The sequence below is a fragment of the Triticum urartu genome, chromosome 4A, assembly GCF_056163025.1.
Source record: "Triticum urartu cultivar PI428250 chromosome 4A, HENAU_Tu73, whole genome shotgun sequence".
NCBI lineage: Eukaryota > Viridiplantae > Streptophyta > Magnoliopsida > Poales > Poaceae > Triticum > Triticum urartu.
In genome coordinates this window covers 526,260,748-526,276,042 of record NC_141876.1, presented here as the reverse complement: position 1 = coordinate 526,276,042, position 15,295 = coordinate 526,260,748, and the positions used below count along the sequence as shown (strand labels likewise).

The window sequence follows — 15,295 nt, the reverse complement described above, 5'->3', positions numbered from 1 at the left end:
GGTGAAAACCAACGCAAGCTCAAGAGGTAGCAGAGGGGCAGATATAGTGGCTGGAGGAGGAAGAATGGCTAATTAAAAGTATAAGGTAAACACGATTGATATTGAATCAATAGAATATATAACAATTAACTAGTGTAGCGAAAAAGAATGAAAGGAGAGATTAACAAAAAAATCAAGCGAATCTTTTCGAAGAAAACTTAAAATCCAAACTCGTTGACAAATCCAGAGCAGTACAAACCAGATTCAGCCATCTCGTCGGCCGCACGCATCCAACCATAGGGCCCGCTACTGTACAGCCCTACCCAGCCCAAGTCGGTTTTCCCCAATCCAGTCATCTCGTCGGCCGCACGCATCCACCCCATCACCGCCGCCGTCTCGCGCCCGTCTCGTCCGGCTCGTCCCAACCTCGAGGCCACCCGCCGGCGACCGAGCGTCCATGACGGAGGAGCGCATTTCCAGGGCCTCAGACGAGCCCCCCACCGCGACCAAGCAGAGGTATGAGCTTCTTGTCCCCGCTACTTCTCCGATTTCCGAAGCTCCCGAACCCTGGAGATCCGTTCGGCGCCTAGCGCTGTTCCCCTCCTTCCACCGTCGGCCGCAAAAAAATTCGCGCCGCCCGTATTTCTCCATCGGAGGCCATAGTTGCGCGATGTGAGGGCTGGGCTGAAACGTGTGCGGTTGCCTGTCAGGAAGAAGAGGAAGTGGGATCAGCCCGCAGAGGACTTGGTCGCCGCGGCTGCGGCTGCTGCTGCTGCTGCGGGACTGCCCGTGTTGAACGTCGCAGCTCTGGCCGGCGTTCAATTCCCTGGCACTACTGCGTATCCTGCCGCCCCTTATGCTTTGCCGCCGCAGCTCGCTCCATCGGTGCTTCAGAGTGCTGCTGCTGCGATTCAGAAATTAAGTCAGGTCTGTCTTCCATGATACAGTCCCCAGTCCCCATATGAGCAATCTAGTCTATGTATTATCTGGGCACACATATTTACTATCTAGTGTTTCTTGTCGCCTCAGGCAAAACTACCGGATGAGCTTATAGCACGAGAAGTTGTTATAAATGACGCTGATCCATCTGTGCGATATAAGCTCACGAAGCGGCAAACACAGGACGAGGTAAATCAGTAACCACGAAACAATCGTGACTGTGATGTTCTTCTTCTGTGAAAATCAGTTTCTTGACAATAAAGGTAATAACCGCTTGCTTGATACTCAACAGATTCAACGATGCACATGCACTGTCATCATTACAAGGTATCCTGACATGCACAATTGGTGTCCACTCATTATTGACTTGGGACGATGCCTTTCTGATATTTATTTGACCCGCCCAGGGGAAAATACCATCCTCCTAATGGACAGCCTGATGGTGAGAAGCCACTCTATCTACATATCTCTGCAGGATCTCAGGTAAATAATGCCCACACGATGATATCTTAAAGTTCCACTTCACTTCTTTGATTTTCTGTTATTCCTGGAGTAAACTTCAACTGCTTCGTAGTCTACCTTTCTGTGGGAAAGTTCTCTGGAAGCTGAAGAAATTACCATGTTGCAACCTTTACAGTCCAATACAATACTATTAATCACTGTTTCGAGGGGCTATATAATATCTGTTCAATCTTGTTGCAAGTTTGTAATTTATTCTCCACGTTCTGTTATGTCATTGTCTTTTTTTTTGTTTTGTGTCAAATTGGACTCAGTACGGACATGTTGATGGGTTACCATCATTTTGAAATTCGAAATTGTCAAGTTCAGATTGCCTGTTATTTGTTCAACTGTAAATGCTTTGCAAGGGTCAGGACTTAAGTTCATAACTGTCTGAATTCTGCTTAGTTAGGGCGCTCATATTATATGTCTTTTCGTGTTAATTGTCATGAAGCAGTAGTAGTGCCAATGGTAATATTTGAAGATAATATACTAGTTTTGTAACTTGTGGTGATGCGGGATGAACATGCCTGTGTTCTTGGCACAGTACACTCTATCTGTGTAATGACTTCCTCTATTCATTATATAAGTGTTATTATCATATTTTTCTGTTACTATAGAACTAAACAATTACAATGGCTTACACATAGCAGCATTTTTTAACTACTTTCTAGTTAGAGTTAGATAATGACAAACTAACCTTTTTCCCGCTTTAGCTAAAAGATACCGCTGAGCGCATTAAAGCAGTTGATCTTGCAGCCTCAATGATCGAGGACATCTTGAAACATGGCCAAATGCCAGAAGCCACATCAGCCAATTTCCCTTCTATCCAGAGCAACAGACAGGTCTCTCCTTCATATCTCAGTCTGCTTAACTTGATAATTTAGTGGACGGAAAACACCTAATAGAACAGTACATCGTGCGTTATTTACGGCATTTGTTAGTACTCGGTCTAATTATTTTCTGAACTCATCCTTTGTCCGCATTTATGTCGATTTGTATTGATAGAATGCAAGTGTTGGCATAACATTAAATACTCAGATATATGGATGATGCTTGTTACAATGTTTGCTGAGTAAATGTAAGTATGTAAATCATTTCCAGTGTTGATTTTTCGGGTATGTGCCGATAATAGATCTTCTGATTAGGAAAACACAGCTTAAGAAGTTATGCAGCTAAATACTTACAAAGATTGCATCATTTGGGGAAATATCGCTCTATGGCCTTTCATTGGCTCCTTTTGCTGGAAAAGGATGCATCGTGCAAATGAAAAAAATACCAAGAAAAAATTGATAAGCTGTGAAAGTATATGTGATAATAACGGTAGCCATAAAATAAAGAAAAGCGTTGATCCTTCATCGAAATTGTGGCACTGCTGTTTAGGTTACATTCAGAGAGGGAGGATGGAAATCTCGTTAAGTAATTCTTCATTCATTAGACTTTATGACTTCCAAGCCAATGTATATTGATTGTATAAAGGGAAAATATGTTAGAACAATCGCGAAAGGAGCAACTAGAAGCACAAAACATTTTGAATTAATTCACAATGACATTTTGAATTGATGATGTCCAGAAGGCGATTAAAGAGAAGAAAGATTGCTTCAAACGCCTATACCTGGATAGGAGTGCAGACAACATAGAGAAGTACAAGATGGCGAAGAAGGCCGCAAAGCGAGCTGTTGGTGAAGCAAGGGGTCGGGCATATGAGGACCTCTACCAACGGTTAGGCATGAAGGAAGGTGAAAGGGACATCTATAAGATGGCCAAGATCCGAGAGAGGAAGACGAGGGATATTGGCCAAGTCAAATGCATCAAGGACGGAGCAGGCCAACTCTTGGTGAAGGACGAGGAGATTAAGCATAGATGGCGGGAGTACTTCGACAAGCTGTTCAATGGGGAGAATGAGAGTTCTACCATTGAACTGGACGACTCCTTTGATGAGACCAGCATGCGTTTTGTGCGGCGAATCCAAGAGTCTGAGGTCAAGGAGGCTTTAAAAAGGATGAAAGGAGGCAAGGCGATGGGCCCTGATTGTATCCCCATTGAGGTGTGGAAAGGTCTCGGGGACATAGCGATAGTATGGCTAACCAAGCTTTTCAACCTCATTTTTCGGGCAAACAAGATGCCAGAAGAATGGAGAAGGAGTATATTAGTACCAATCTTCAAGAACAAGGGGGATGTTTAGAATTGTACTAATTACCGTGGAATTAAGCTGATGAGCCATACAATGAAGCTATGGGAGAGAGTCATTGAGCACCGCTTAAGAAGAATGACAAGCGTGACCAAAAATCAGTTTGGTTTCATGCCTGGGAGGTCGACCATGGAAGCCATTTTCTTGGTACGACAACTTATGGAGAGATATAGGGAGCAAAAGGACTTGCATATGGTGTTCATTGACTTGGAGAAGGCCTATGATAAGATACCGCGGAATGTCATGTGGTGGGCCTTGGAGAAACACAAAGTCCCAGCAAAGTACATTACCCTCATCAAGGACATGTACGATAATGTTGTGACAAGTGTTCGAACAAGTGATGTCGACACTGATGACTTCCCGATTAAGATAGGACTGCATCAGGGGTCAGCTTTGAGCCCTTATCTTTTTGCATTGGTGATGGATGAGGTCACAAGGGATATACAAGGAGATATCCCATGGTGTATGCTCTTTGCGGATGATGTGGTGCTAGTTGACGATAGTCGGACGGGGGTAAATAGGAAGTTAGAGTTATGGAGACAAACCTTGGAATCGAAAGGGTTTAGGCTTAGTAGAACTAAAACCGAGTACATGATGTGCGGTTTCAGTACTGCTAGGTGTGAGGAGGAGGTTAGCCTTGATGGCCAGGTGGTACCTCAGAAGGACACCTTTCGGTATTTGGGGTCAATGCTGCAGGAGGATGGGGGTATTGATGAAGATGTGAACCATCGAATCAAAGCCGGATGGATGAAGTGGCGCCAAGCTTCTGGCATTCTCTGTGACAAGAGAGTGCCACAAAAGCTAAAAGGCAAGTTCTACAGGACGGCGGTTCGACCCGCAATGTTGTATGGCGCTGAGTGTTGGCTGACTAAAAGGCGACATGTTCAACAGTTAGGTGTGGCGGAGATGCGTATGTTGAGATGGATGTGTGGCCACACGAGGAAGGATCGAGTCCGGAATGATGATATACGAGATAGAGTTGGGGTAGCACCAATTGAAGAGAAGCTTGTCCAACATCGTCTGAGATGGTTTGGGCATATTCAGCGCAGGCCTCCAGAAGCTCCGGTGCATAGTGGACGGCTAAAGCGTGCGGAGAATGTCAAGAGAGGGCGGGGTAGACCGAATTTGACATGGGAGGAGTCCGTTAAGAGAGACCTGAAGGATTGGAGTATCACCAAAGAGCTAGCTATGGACAGGGGTGCGTGGAAGCTTGCTATCCATGTGCTAGAGCCATGAGTTGGTTGCGAGATCTTATGGGTTTCACCTCTAGCCTACCCCAACTTGTTTGGGACTAAAGGCTTTGTTGTTGTTGTTGTTTCACAATGACATCTGTGGTACTTTTCCCGTGAAATATGCGGATGGATTCGACGCTTTGTCACTTTCATGGATGACTTCATACATTTATCCCATCCATGATTCTGAAGCACCCGAAAAATTTGATGTATTAAAGGCTTAGGTTAGGATCAGATCCCTAACCTTTACAACTAACAGACCAGAACCTTCCCATAGCACTGTCCTAGATTTAGGATCTTTTCATGGCACAGTTCAAGTCTTCCCTTCTTTTTTGGAGGCGAGAATCAGCTGTAAAATAGTTATGGTATTACTATGTAATAAAATTTTCCTTACTAGATTAACACCTTCCTTCTTATTTCACAGGCTGTTCCTTTTAGCGCCTCAATCTTTTTGGGTTTTGACGCAGATCCATCATTGAACGTTGCAGCTCGCATCCGTGGACCAAATGTATGTTCTTGGAAAACGATAAGCGACACTGGTTAAATTTAATCATGTTATTCTTGATATCCCTCCTCTTTTATTTGTCAATAGTCTTGTTTTATTTCCTCTTTGTTGAAAAAAGAACTAATTGTGAATGCTTTCTCTGACATCCCAATCTGGATGGGAAAAACTGTTCTTGTTCTGCTGGTGCTTCTGATTTGTTTATGCAGGATCAGTACATAAATCACATTATGAATGAAACAGGGGTCACTGTTGTACTAAGAGGAAAAGATTCAGGGAACCTTGGCAATTGTCATGCTGAAGGTTGGTGATTTGTAGTAGCTTCTGGAAATTTGTATCTTGCAAGCCTGTATTTATCTCGTAATGTCTATTGCAGCATCACAGCAACCTCTGCACATACACCTATCAGGTGTGCATTTGAAGAGCCTAGAAGCTGCAAAGGTTTTAGCAGAAAACCTTCTAGATACAATAGCAGCGGAACTTGGCGCTTCCAGGTCTGTATATTTTGACCAGGTTTAATCCCCTTAATAGTTTTATTTGTTTCTCTGGCTACATCAGAACAATTTTGCATTCTATTTCTACCAAACCAATGGGATCGATTTGCTGACTAGCATAATGCAATAATATTCATACTTTACTGTACTTATATGCTATGATTAATGACTAACTCACTTGTGATTCTGTTAGTTTATCCTTTGGAATACTGTAAGAATATGACTATTAATGTACTTGTACCAGTTAACACAGTATCTAGCTTACCACATCAGCGAAGCAAGAAATTAGAAATGTCTTGGCATATATTCTCACTATGTTTTTTGTATGACAGAATTTCTTCTTCAAAAGTATATGGTGCTGTTCCACCTCCTCAGCAACTGTTGACTGGTGTGCACACCTCGGGAACATCAGACATGTGTGTGTCAACTGGAGCATCACATTCCTTTGCCCCTACTGGAGTTACTTCTCCCATAGCTGCCCCTTCAGTGACACTTCAATCTGGGGCGCCAACTTATTCCGGGATTCTCCCACCCAGTAACCTGATCTATCCTAGTCAAGCAGCAAATCATGGGGCTTTTTACAATGGCTATGGAGACATCTATCCCCAGGCAACTCCATTGCAGCAGGTGGCATTAACACTCAAGCATGCTTCATCTTCGACAACTCAGGTTATTCCAGTGGCATCCACATCAACAAGCATGACGACAAGTGTGAACACAAGTACAAAGTTGGAGGCAGATAAACGCTCACAGAGGAGGAAATTCCAGGAACTGCCAACAGCAGATCTTCAGGTGCGGATTATTTGAACTAATTCAACTGCTACATCTTGGACTTGATATTTGATCACAGCTACACTCTTCCCAAGCCAATCTCTTGCAGCCTTCAGTCTACCCCTCAGAAAAATTCCCCATCCATCATTCACCCCCACTGCTCGCCCCCTTCCTCTCCATGTCTATCCCCACATTACCACCCTAGTTGAACTGTTCTCAGTGGCTCACCTTTTCCAGCTTACCTTGTGCCATCTTTGATAAGATCACTATCTGATGTCTTATCTACACGAATTCAAGGCAAATATTGCTAGTGGAGAACCCGTATGAATTTTGTTTGTTGTATATCTTGATTTTATGAAATCTTTATCAAATCTTTGCATCATCCTAATCTTAAATGTGATTTCAGCATGTTATATTAAGAAAGTGATGTTAACATTGTAGCACCTACAGAGTTTAAACTAGAGACACACTTTTGATTATTAAGGAGTTTCTGGTGCAAAATAGCAATGTTCTGCAGTTTGCCATAGGATATTGTATCTGATAACACTGACCACACTTGAATAGTTTGAAAACTTTGAAAATAACAATAGCACTTCATGTTATATTTGTCTTGTTTTAAACTGGAAAAGGACCACACAAATAGATTTGTGAAATTTGCTTTTTCATTAAGCAATTTCAGTTCCTGCAATGTAGGGGAACTTTACATTTCATATAGCTAAAAACTATTGTAACTTGTAAGTTGATGACTGCCAGATTCACATATTCATTTTTTTGGACCGTCTTATCTGCTTCTAACATATAATTTCATTCCAGGTATTTTCTCTGACCATGTCTGAAGCTCGCAGGGTGGTAATAGATCTATATGTGTTCTTTTTTCCTACAGGGTTTATTCCAAGTTGGAGTTTGCAATCGCGATGGTGTTTTGCTGATAAGATATGCAGGGTTATTCTGCTTGTAATTGGATGATTACTTCTATTTTCTTGTTGCTAATGCAAAGTACCCTTGTTTTCAATCTGTTGCTGCCAGCATGCAGACTTCATTAAATGACAATTAACATTGCTACCATACGCTTCAGCAAATGACTATTAACATCGCTAGCAATATGGCATTCTTGGCTGATACAGTTTTCTTAATAGGTATTGGTATTAATCTGGTTAAGCCCCACTTTATTCCTCTGAGAAAATGCCTACAGTTCTGCATTTAGAAAACTTGCTCGCTTAGTCACAGTATATAATAACTAGTACAAATTTTACTATTTTTTGTTTAGAACGAAATGGCTTTATTAGACACTTATAGGGAAGCTTTCCTTATTTTCTTAGTTGTACAAACATTGCCGTTCCCAACTTGCTAAGTCGGCATGATTAATGGTTTTCCATATGTCATGTTTACCTGTACTGCAATTCGATATAATTCATGTATTTATGCACTGGTGGTGCTGTTTGTGGACAGTAGTTGCTGATTTCATCCTTCTTTTGCATTTTACCATTAATATGCTTTAATTTAATTCAATGCAAAGGAATTTGATGGGAAAGTGTTTTTGTTTCATGTTTCCAGAACTCACAACAGGGGTCCAAATTTGTTAAGACAGGTTTAGATGATCTAGGTAAAATGAACAGTTCATCGGTTGCAGCTACAATGAAAGTTCAGCCTGGATCAAATAGGATACTTCCACAAGATCCACATCCATCTCATCCATCTGTATACACTAGCATGCCGCCACCACCACCACCCAAGAACATGTCACTGCCATATCCCAATAGCATGCCACCGCCACCGCCCAGGAGCATGCCTCCGCCACCACCTAAGTTCCCTTCAAATGAAGTGTTAAGAAATGAGAACAGGCATTCAGCTGTAAAGGAGCTGCTGGCGCCTCCGAGATCGAGTTCTGCTGCACCACCTCCGAAGGAGCCTAAAGAGGAAAAGCCAAGCAGTGCATCTGTTTCCGGTAATAGAGGAGAACCATGATATAACCTTTTGTATATAGAGCTAATCTAACTTCTGTAAGCTTATATTATCTCTGCATCCATTTTCAGATACTCTGCTGAAGCTTATGGACTACGGGGATGATGATGAAGAGGACGACGACTAGCGTGCCTGGAGGGAATACAGCTCCCAGTTCAGGGCAGAAGCCGTTTTGGTCTGTGCGAGAATGAGCGTGTAATGTAACTGTACTGTGGGTAACACTAGTGCGGTGAATTGGAAATGCAGGTAGACAGCTTAATTACCTGTCCTGATGCATTTTCTCAACGCAACAAGTCGTTGAGCTTGTCATTTTGTATCAGTGTTATCAGGTCAGCAGATACCCCTGATCTGGATACACGTGATTTTCCCATCTGAAGTGCAGTCAGTAATGAGCATGGTTCCTTGAGTATTCTTTCGATATGTTTATATGTGTTTAGGTGCTGTTAGCATTGTACTACTCCCTCCGTTCTAAATTATTTGTCTTGGATTTGTCTAGATACGGATGTATCTAGACTCATTTTAGTGCTAGATACATCCGTATCTAGACAAATCTAAGACAAGTAATTCGGAACGAAGGAAATACCTTTTTATAAACTGTGTACAATCAAATACTCCCTCCGTTTCAAAATAGATGACTCAACTTTGTAGTAAAGTCATCTATTTTGAAACGGAGGGAGTATAATATAATCTATTCACACACGACGGCGGCCTTACAGCTGCATAAAGCCTCTGTTTGCCGTTTGGAATACGAGTTTGGTACGACACGAAACAGTTCAGTTCCAAGACGGATAAAGAAAGTTTTACGCGACCCTGAACACATGGCACGGCACCTGAGCGTTGTTCTCATCTTTACCTCTCTTCTTCCTTTTGTGAACGTCTGAACTTTCTTTTGTCTATGGCTTAGCTTAGACGTCACTCGTTCCTCGGGCCATCTGCTGATATTCTGCTCCATAAAACTATTGACTCCCTTCCCCTATTAGTATCATCAGTATATATATTTATAGTGTGCTGCTGTGGTCTGTGAGCTCTAGGGATGAAGTCGCCGCCGGGAACGACGATGGTGGCGGCGCTGGTGCATCTGCTGGCCGCCTTCAGCGCCGCCGTGTTGGCCGCTGCCGGCGGCGAGCAGCCGCTGTCGAAGATCGGCATCCACCGGGCCACCTTGGCGATCCATCCGGGCGCCTCCGTCGACGTCTCGCCGCTGCTCCTCGGCCTGCAGGTGAGCTTTCCCCACCATCGTTCCTTCTTCCCGCCCCGCGAGCACCATGCGCATGAGGTCCAGAGCTTGAGCATTTTGGTCCCATCTAGAATTAAATTTGGTCAATCAGTATCAGTACCAGTACGACTGTAGCTGCTGATAGATAGAGAACCAAAGGGTCACATTTGACTGAAGCAGTCGATACACTGTCAGATTAATCGGCTGCACCACATTTGTTACAGGGGCAGGACCAAGAATGGGTGACCATCGGATTTAACAACCCCAAGCCATCCAAGGATGACTGGATTGGGGTCTTTTCCCCTGCTAATTTCAGGTAAGATGCACACCTTGACCATGATTTGCCCTTGTGTGACAGTTTATTCTTCTCCGCTTCTCGTTGCTGAATTGAAGGGCTTCATTAAGAGAGCAGAAAAGTTTGATGGATTGGACACTGGCTTACTCACAGATTCGTTTTGCTGTATTTATCAGTGACTCCATTTGCCCGTCGGAGAACCAATGGGTCGAGGCCCCTCTTTTGTGCACGGCTCCTATTAAGGTTGGTGTCATTCTCCGCGATTCTTCCTCCGTGTGTGACCTCGGAACATTTTTAACATATGCTGAATAATGAGGTATCATCTTTGGCAGTTCCAATATGCAAACTATACGACGTCCGACTATGCGAAGACCGGAAAGGGGTCCTTGAGGCTTCAGATAATTAATCAGAGGAGTGATATATCATTCGCATTGTTTTCTGGAGGACTCTCAAATGTAAGTACGAATGCTCCTTGTTTGTTCATATCGGAGCTCAGCTCACTACGCTGAACCACAGGGTGTTGGAAGTTGGAACTGAACATCGTTCATTTTTTTTTTCTGGGGGAAAGAGTTGAAGAGTGATCACTCTGATTTTGTGCATGGTAGATTGATAGCCAATGCTGTTTTTCTTTTCTTAGACCATGACAGTTAATGCCGTTTCAGCTGAGATACACTGGAGTAATATTTATTTTAGCCTTCTCATTTTTTATTAGTGCCGTGACTTTTAAATAGTGCTTGCTCTAACATGGCTACTTGCATCTTTTCTATATAATATAACAGCCGAAGCTTATCACACGTTCAAATAGCATAACTTTCGCAAACCCGAAGGCTCCTGTGTACCCACGCTTGGCACAAGGAAAGTCCTGGGATGAAGTAAGTACCATTTCCTTAAATATTTCATTAATGAATGGGTATAAACTGAACATTGTATATTGTGACATAAGGAGGAAAAAAACACCAAATGCAAATAGATGAGAAATCTAGCTTATTACTTTCACCGTTTCTGTAACAAAAGCTATACACAAAGGAGCTGGAATTTCAGAGCGACTGAAACAGGAATTTAATGTCTTTCAGATAGTTCTCATTTAGGGTAGTACTTGTAGGTTTTATGTTCAGAATTGTTCTTTGTCTTCAAAGTTTCTTGAAGAAATATGTTCCTAGCGCTTCTGTAAATTATACTGTACCATATTTTCAGAGTTTCTTGATTGATGTTAAATGACTTGATGCTAGATGACAGTGACATGGACAAGTGGATATAGTACGAAGGAGGCTACACCGTTTGTTGAATGGGGCATACAAGGGCAAATCCAAATCCTTTCTCCTGCAGGCACCCTTACGTTCAGTCGCGACACTATGTGTGGTCAGTAACTCTTACCATGTATAACGGAACTAACATCTTTATAAGGTCTGAAACAAAACAGAAAATTGTATTGAAAGAAGATTATAATTGCCGAACAGTTCTTATTGTATATAGCATGGCAGAGTTCTGAATGAAGCACGATTAACACGTACCTTCTGATTAAGCCCATAAGGCATATGACATAGTGTTTTATTATGATTTTACAACAGGCCCACCTGCTAGGACAGTTGGATGGCGCGATCCTGGTTTCATACATACAAGCTTCCTCAAGGACCTATGGCCTAATCTTAAGTAAATTAGTGTTCATAAGCTTGGTCTATTTGCACATGTGCTCCTAGTATTAGCTATTCAATTGTACAAGTGCAAGCACCTCGGAGATTTATAGGCGAGTGCAAATTTCAGGTACACGTACAGGATTGGCCATCGGCTATTCAATGGTCAAATTGTTTGGGGACGTCAGAATAGCTTCAAAGCACCTCCCTATCCTGGGGAGGATTCTTTGCAACGTGTTGTCATATTTGGAGATTTGGGCAAGGTGAGTTCTGTGCCACTTCACCAGTATGATTTCTGCGATTTTAAAATAAATTAAAAGCTGTAAGAGCATGGGGCAGAATTATTAGATTACTGATTAGCCTATGGAAGTATTTCATGGCAGAAGCCATTTTAGCATATGTTGATTTCTGGTCCGTCTTATCTGCACTCGAGTTGAACTATGAATATATAAGTATATAACGAAAGAATGTGCGTTTTATTGTTGTTAAGAGTACCAATCCTTTTTGTCACAGCATCCATGCTGTACTTTCAGTTAGGCTTAGCAAAAACCTGTTTTCTTAAGTTTTACCATGTTGAGTTAAAGTAACAAGTACTAAAAAGTAAAATAAGAACATTAATTGTGTTCTACTTTTCGTAAAATACAAGAGAAATTTGTTAGGAGGAAATAGACGAGCTTATTTTTTCTGCCTGGCTTCAAAACTGGCAATTGAACTCTTTGCTCAGGCCGAGATTGATGGCTCAAACGAATACAATGACTTTGAGCGTGGTTCAATCAACACAACTTACCAGCTAGTTAAGGACTTGAAGAATATCGATATGGTGATGCATATCGGAGACATCTGCTACGCCAGTGGTTATCTGTCACAGTGGGATCAGTTCACTGCACAGGTTGAACCCATTGCTTCTACAGTACCTTACATGGTGGCAAGGTACTCCAACTTAGTGACAATAGAAAATGGGGTAAACACAAGATGGAGCAAAGTAGGCTCTGTTCTTCTCTGATGATATTGATGATTTGTCATTTGCAGCGGTAACCACGAAAGAGACTGGCCTGGATCAGGATCCTTTTATGGGACTCTGGACTCGGGCGGTGAATGCGGCGTGCCAGCTCAGAACATGTTCTATGTGCCAGCAGAGAACCGTGAGCAGTTCTGGTAGGCTGGCATTTCCTTCCTTTCTGAATTTGTTCAGGATATGACATGAAACCTGAACATGTCTCCAATCACATTTGAATCTCTTCTCATACAGTCAGCACTCATGATCATCGATCCTTCCTTCGACCTTCTGTGTAGGTACTCGACGGACTACGGGATGTTCCGGTTCTGCGTAGCCAACACGGAGCTGGACTGGCGGCCAGGCACCGAGCAGTACAAGTTCATCGAGCACTGCTTGTCGTCCGTGGACCGGCAGAAGCAGCCGTGGCTCATCTTCCTCGCCCACCGCGTCCTGGGCTACTCGTCGGCCACCTTCTACGGCGCCGAAGGGACGACGGAGGAGCCCATGGGGAGGGAGAGCCTCCAGCTCCTCTGGCAGAAGTACAGGGTCGACATCGCCATGTACGGCCACGTCCACGGCTACGAGCGAACGTGCCCAGTCTACGAGGTACGCAGCTAGCCCCTGCCTCTGCCTCTGTCCATGGCTGTGGCCGTGGTGTCCTCACGCTAGCTCACGGCAGGGGTCTTTGTGAGAATGCAGAACGTGTGCGTGGCCAAGGGGTCGGACCGGTACAGCGGCGCGTTCACGGCGACGACGCACGTGGTGGTGGGCGGCGGCGGGGCGAGCCTGGCGGAGTACACGGCGGAGCGGGCGCGGTGGAGCCACGCGCAGGACCTGGACTACGGGTTCGCCAAGCTGACGGCCTTCAACCACACGACGCTGCTCATGGAGTACAAGCGGAGCAGGGACGGCAGCGTGCGCGACAGCTTCACCGTCTCGCGCGACTACCGCGACGTCCTTGCCTGCGGCGTCGACAACTGCGCCAGCACCACCATGGCGTCCTAGAGCGCCGCTCTTTTCGCTGCGGCTCGGCTCTGTTGTTGTTGTTGGATCGATGGATGCAATTTTGTTCTCGTGATGATACTTGGATAGATATGCAGTGTTCAGTTCATAGATGACTGAGAAACCCATGCAGAGGCGTTTCGAGTTTCGATATTTTCTTGAAGTGTTTCCATATTTAAAAAAAATCCCTTATTAAAAATGAACTAAAATAAAAGTGTTCATGAATTAATTTTTTTTTGACATGTTTTCATATCCCTGATTAAAGAAAACATTAAACACATTCCATCATACAAAACAATGTTCGTGGATTTAAAAAAAGTTCCAAGTTTCAAAACACGTTCATTAATTTTAAAAACGTTCCTGAACTATAAAAATGTTCCCAACTAGAGCATTGGTGAATTTTCAAAAAGGTTTCCGAATTTAAAACATGTTCACAAATTTGAAAAATACTCCCATATTTCATAAATGTTTCACGGATTTGTTAATTTTCCTCGGATTCCAAAAAAATTCAACATTATAAAAATGGAATAAGAATAAAATCCTGTAAAATCAACAAAGAAAAGACACAGTATAATTCTCCATGGAAAGTTCTAGACCATACGAACACCGGTGGGAAAAGACATAAGAAAAGCCGGAAATGGGCCAGCCCATTGAGAGTGTGCCAGCGCTCGGGGTGCATTTATGTATCAACCCAAAATAACTAACTAATTATGGTGTACTTTTTGCAAAGGTTACTCCCACCTCTTCAGATTGGGACAAATGATGCACATATAGTGCGCCTTCACGAGAAGGGAAAAGACATAAGAAAAGCCGGAAATGGGCCAGCCCATTGAGAGTGTGCCAGCGCTCGGGGTGCATTTATGTATCAACCCGAAATAACTAACTAATTATGGTGTACTTTTTGCAAAGGTTACTCCCACCTCTTCAGATGAGACAAATGATGCACATATAGTGCGCCTTCACGAGAAGGAAATCCGTGTCTCGCGCGAAAGAAAAAAAATGTGTTTTTTTCTTTTTCGAGAGGCATAGTTGAAATAAATCCGTGTCTTTCGCGAAGAACACACACACATACATTTTTTTCCTTATTTTCAAGAGGCACAACTCCGCCTCTCGCGGAAAAAACAAAAAACGAAAAAACTCTTTTCTCCTTTCTCCGAGAGGCACAACTCACGTAATCAAAATCTGTACCTTGACGAGAAGTAAATATGTGCCTCTCGTGGTTGCCAAAACATTTTCCCCTTTTTCTGAGAGGCACAACTCGCGAGAGCAAATATGTGTTTCTCGCAGGAAAAAGAAAGAAAACATGTTTTTTCGTGCAAAATTGTTTTTCTCCAGAACCTAAGAAAAACTGGGAGGAAACTGGAAAAGCTGAAAAAACAAAAAATCATCTAAAAGCTAAAAACACGTACAGAAAAATAAATAAGTAAAATTCATAGATCGCGTCCAGCACGCGACACGTGGCGACGACTGAGAGCGCACCAAGTGGCATGCCCCAGCCAACCAAAAGTGACCCTTACAAAGGCTCCCAAAGGAGTACTCGTCGATTAATTGCTCTCGTATCCACCGCGCTGTCACAAAAGAAAAAC

At 43.2% G+C, this 15,295-nt stretch overlaps 2 protein-coding genes across 4 annotated transcripts; both read left to right on the top strand.

Moving 5' to 3' along the window:
- The first annotated feature begins 272 nt into the window (after window positions 1-272).
- On the top strand, window positions 273-8,988 carry RIK (RS2-interacting KH protein). Of its 3 annotated transcripts, XM_087518763.1 has the most exons (13): window positions 275-495; window positions 690-906; window positions 1,009-1,107; window positions 1,211-1,245; window positions 1,326-1,401; window positions 2,133-2,261; window positions 5,264-5,347; window positions 5,551-5,644; window positions 5,718-5,835; window positions 6,168-6,627; window positions 7,420-7,455; window positions 8,161-8,551; window positions 8,640-8,988. In XM_087518763.1, exons 1-13 carry the CDS (start codon window positions 437-439, stop codon window positions 8,693-8,695), a joined length of 1,854 nt encoding a protein of 617 aa, XP_087374889.1. In that variant the 5' UTR covers window positions 275-436; the 3' UTR covers window positions 8,696-8,988. The 3 variants fall into 3 exon arrangements, with proteins under 3 accessions (XP_048571937.1, XP_087374889.1, XP_048571936.1); XM_048715979.2 differs by lacking the exon at window positions 7,420-7,455 and having other exon boundaries at window positions 277-495; XM_048715980.2 differs by lacking the exons at window positions 8,161-8,551; window positions 8,640-8,988 and having other exon boundaries at window positions 273-495; window positions 7,420-7,618.
- Window positions 8,677-13,862, top strand: LOC125552426 (putative inactive purple acid phosphatase 1). Its single transcript, XM_048715978.2, has 13 exons — window positions 8,677-8,814; window positions 9,600-9,787; window positions 10,009-10,100; window positions 10,256-10,322; window positions 10,412-10,534; window positions 10,859-10,951; window positions 11,309-11,438; window positions 11,648-11,729; window positions 11,841-11,973; window positions 12,435-12,640; window positions 12,740-12,865; window positions 13,004-13,313; window positions 13,407-13,862. The coding sequence occupies exons 2-13, from the start codon at window positions 9,602-9,604 to the stop codon at window positions 13,710-13,712; spliced, it is 1,854 nt and encodes a 617-aa protein (XP_048571935.1). The 5' UTR covers window positions 8,677-8,814; window positions 9,600-9,601; the 3' UTR covers window positions 13,713-13,862.
- Window positions 13,863-15,295: the final 1,433 nt, after the last annotated feature.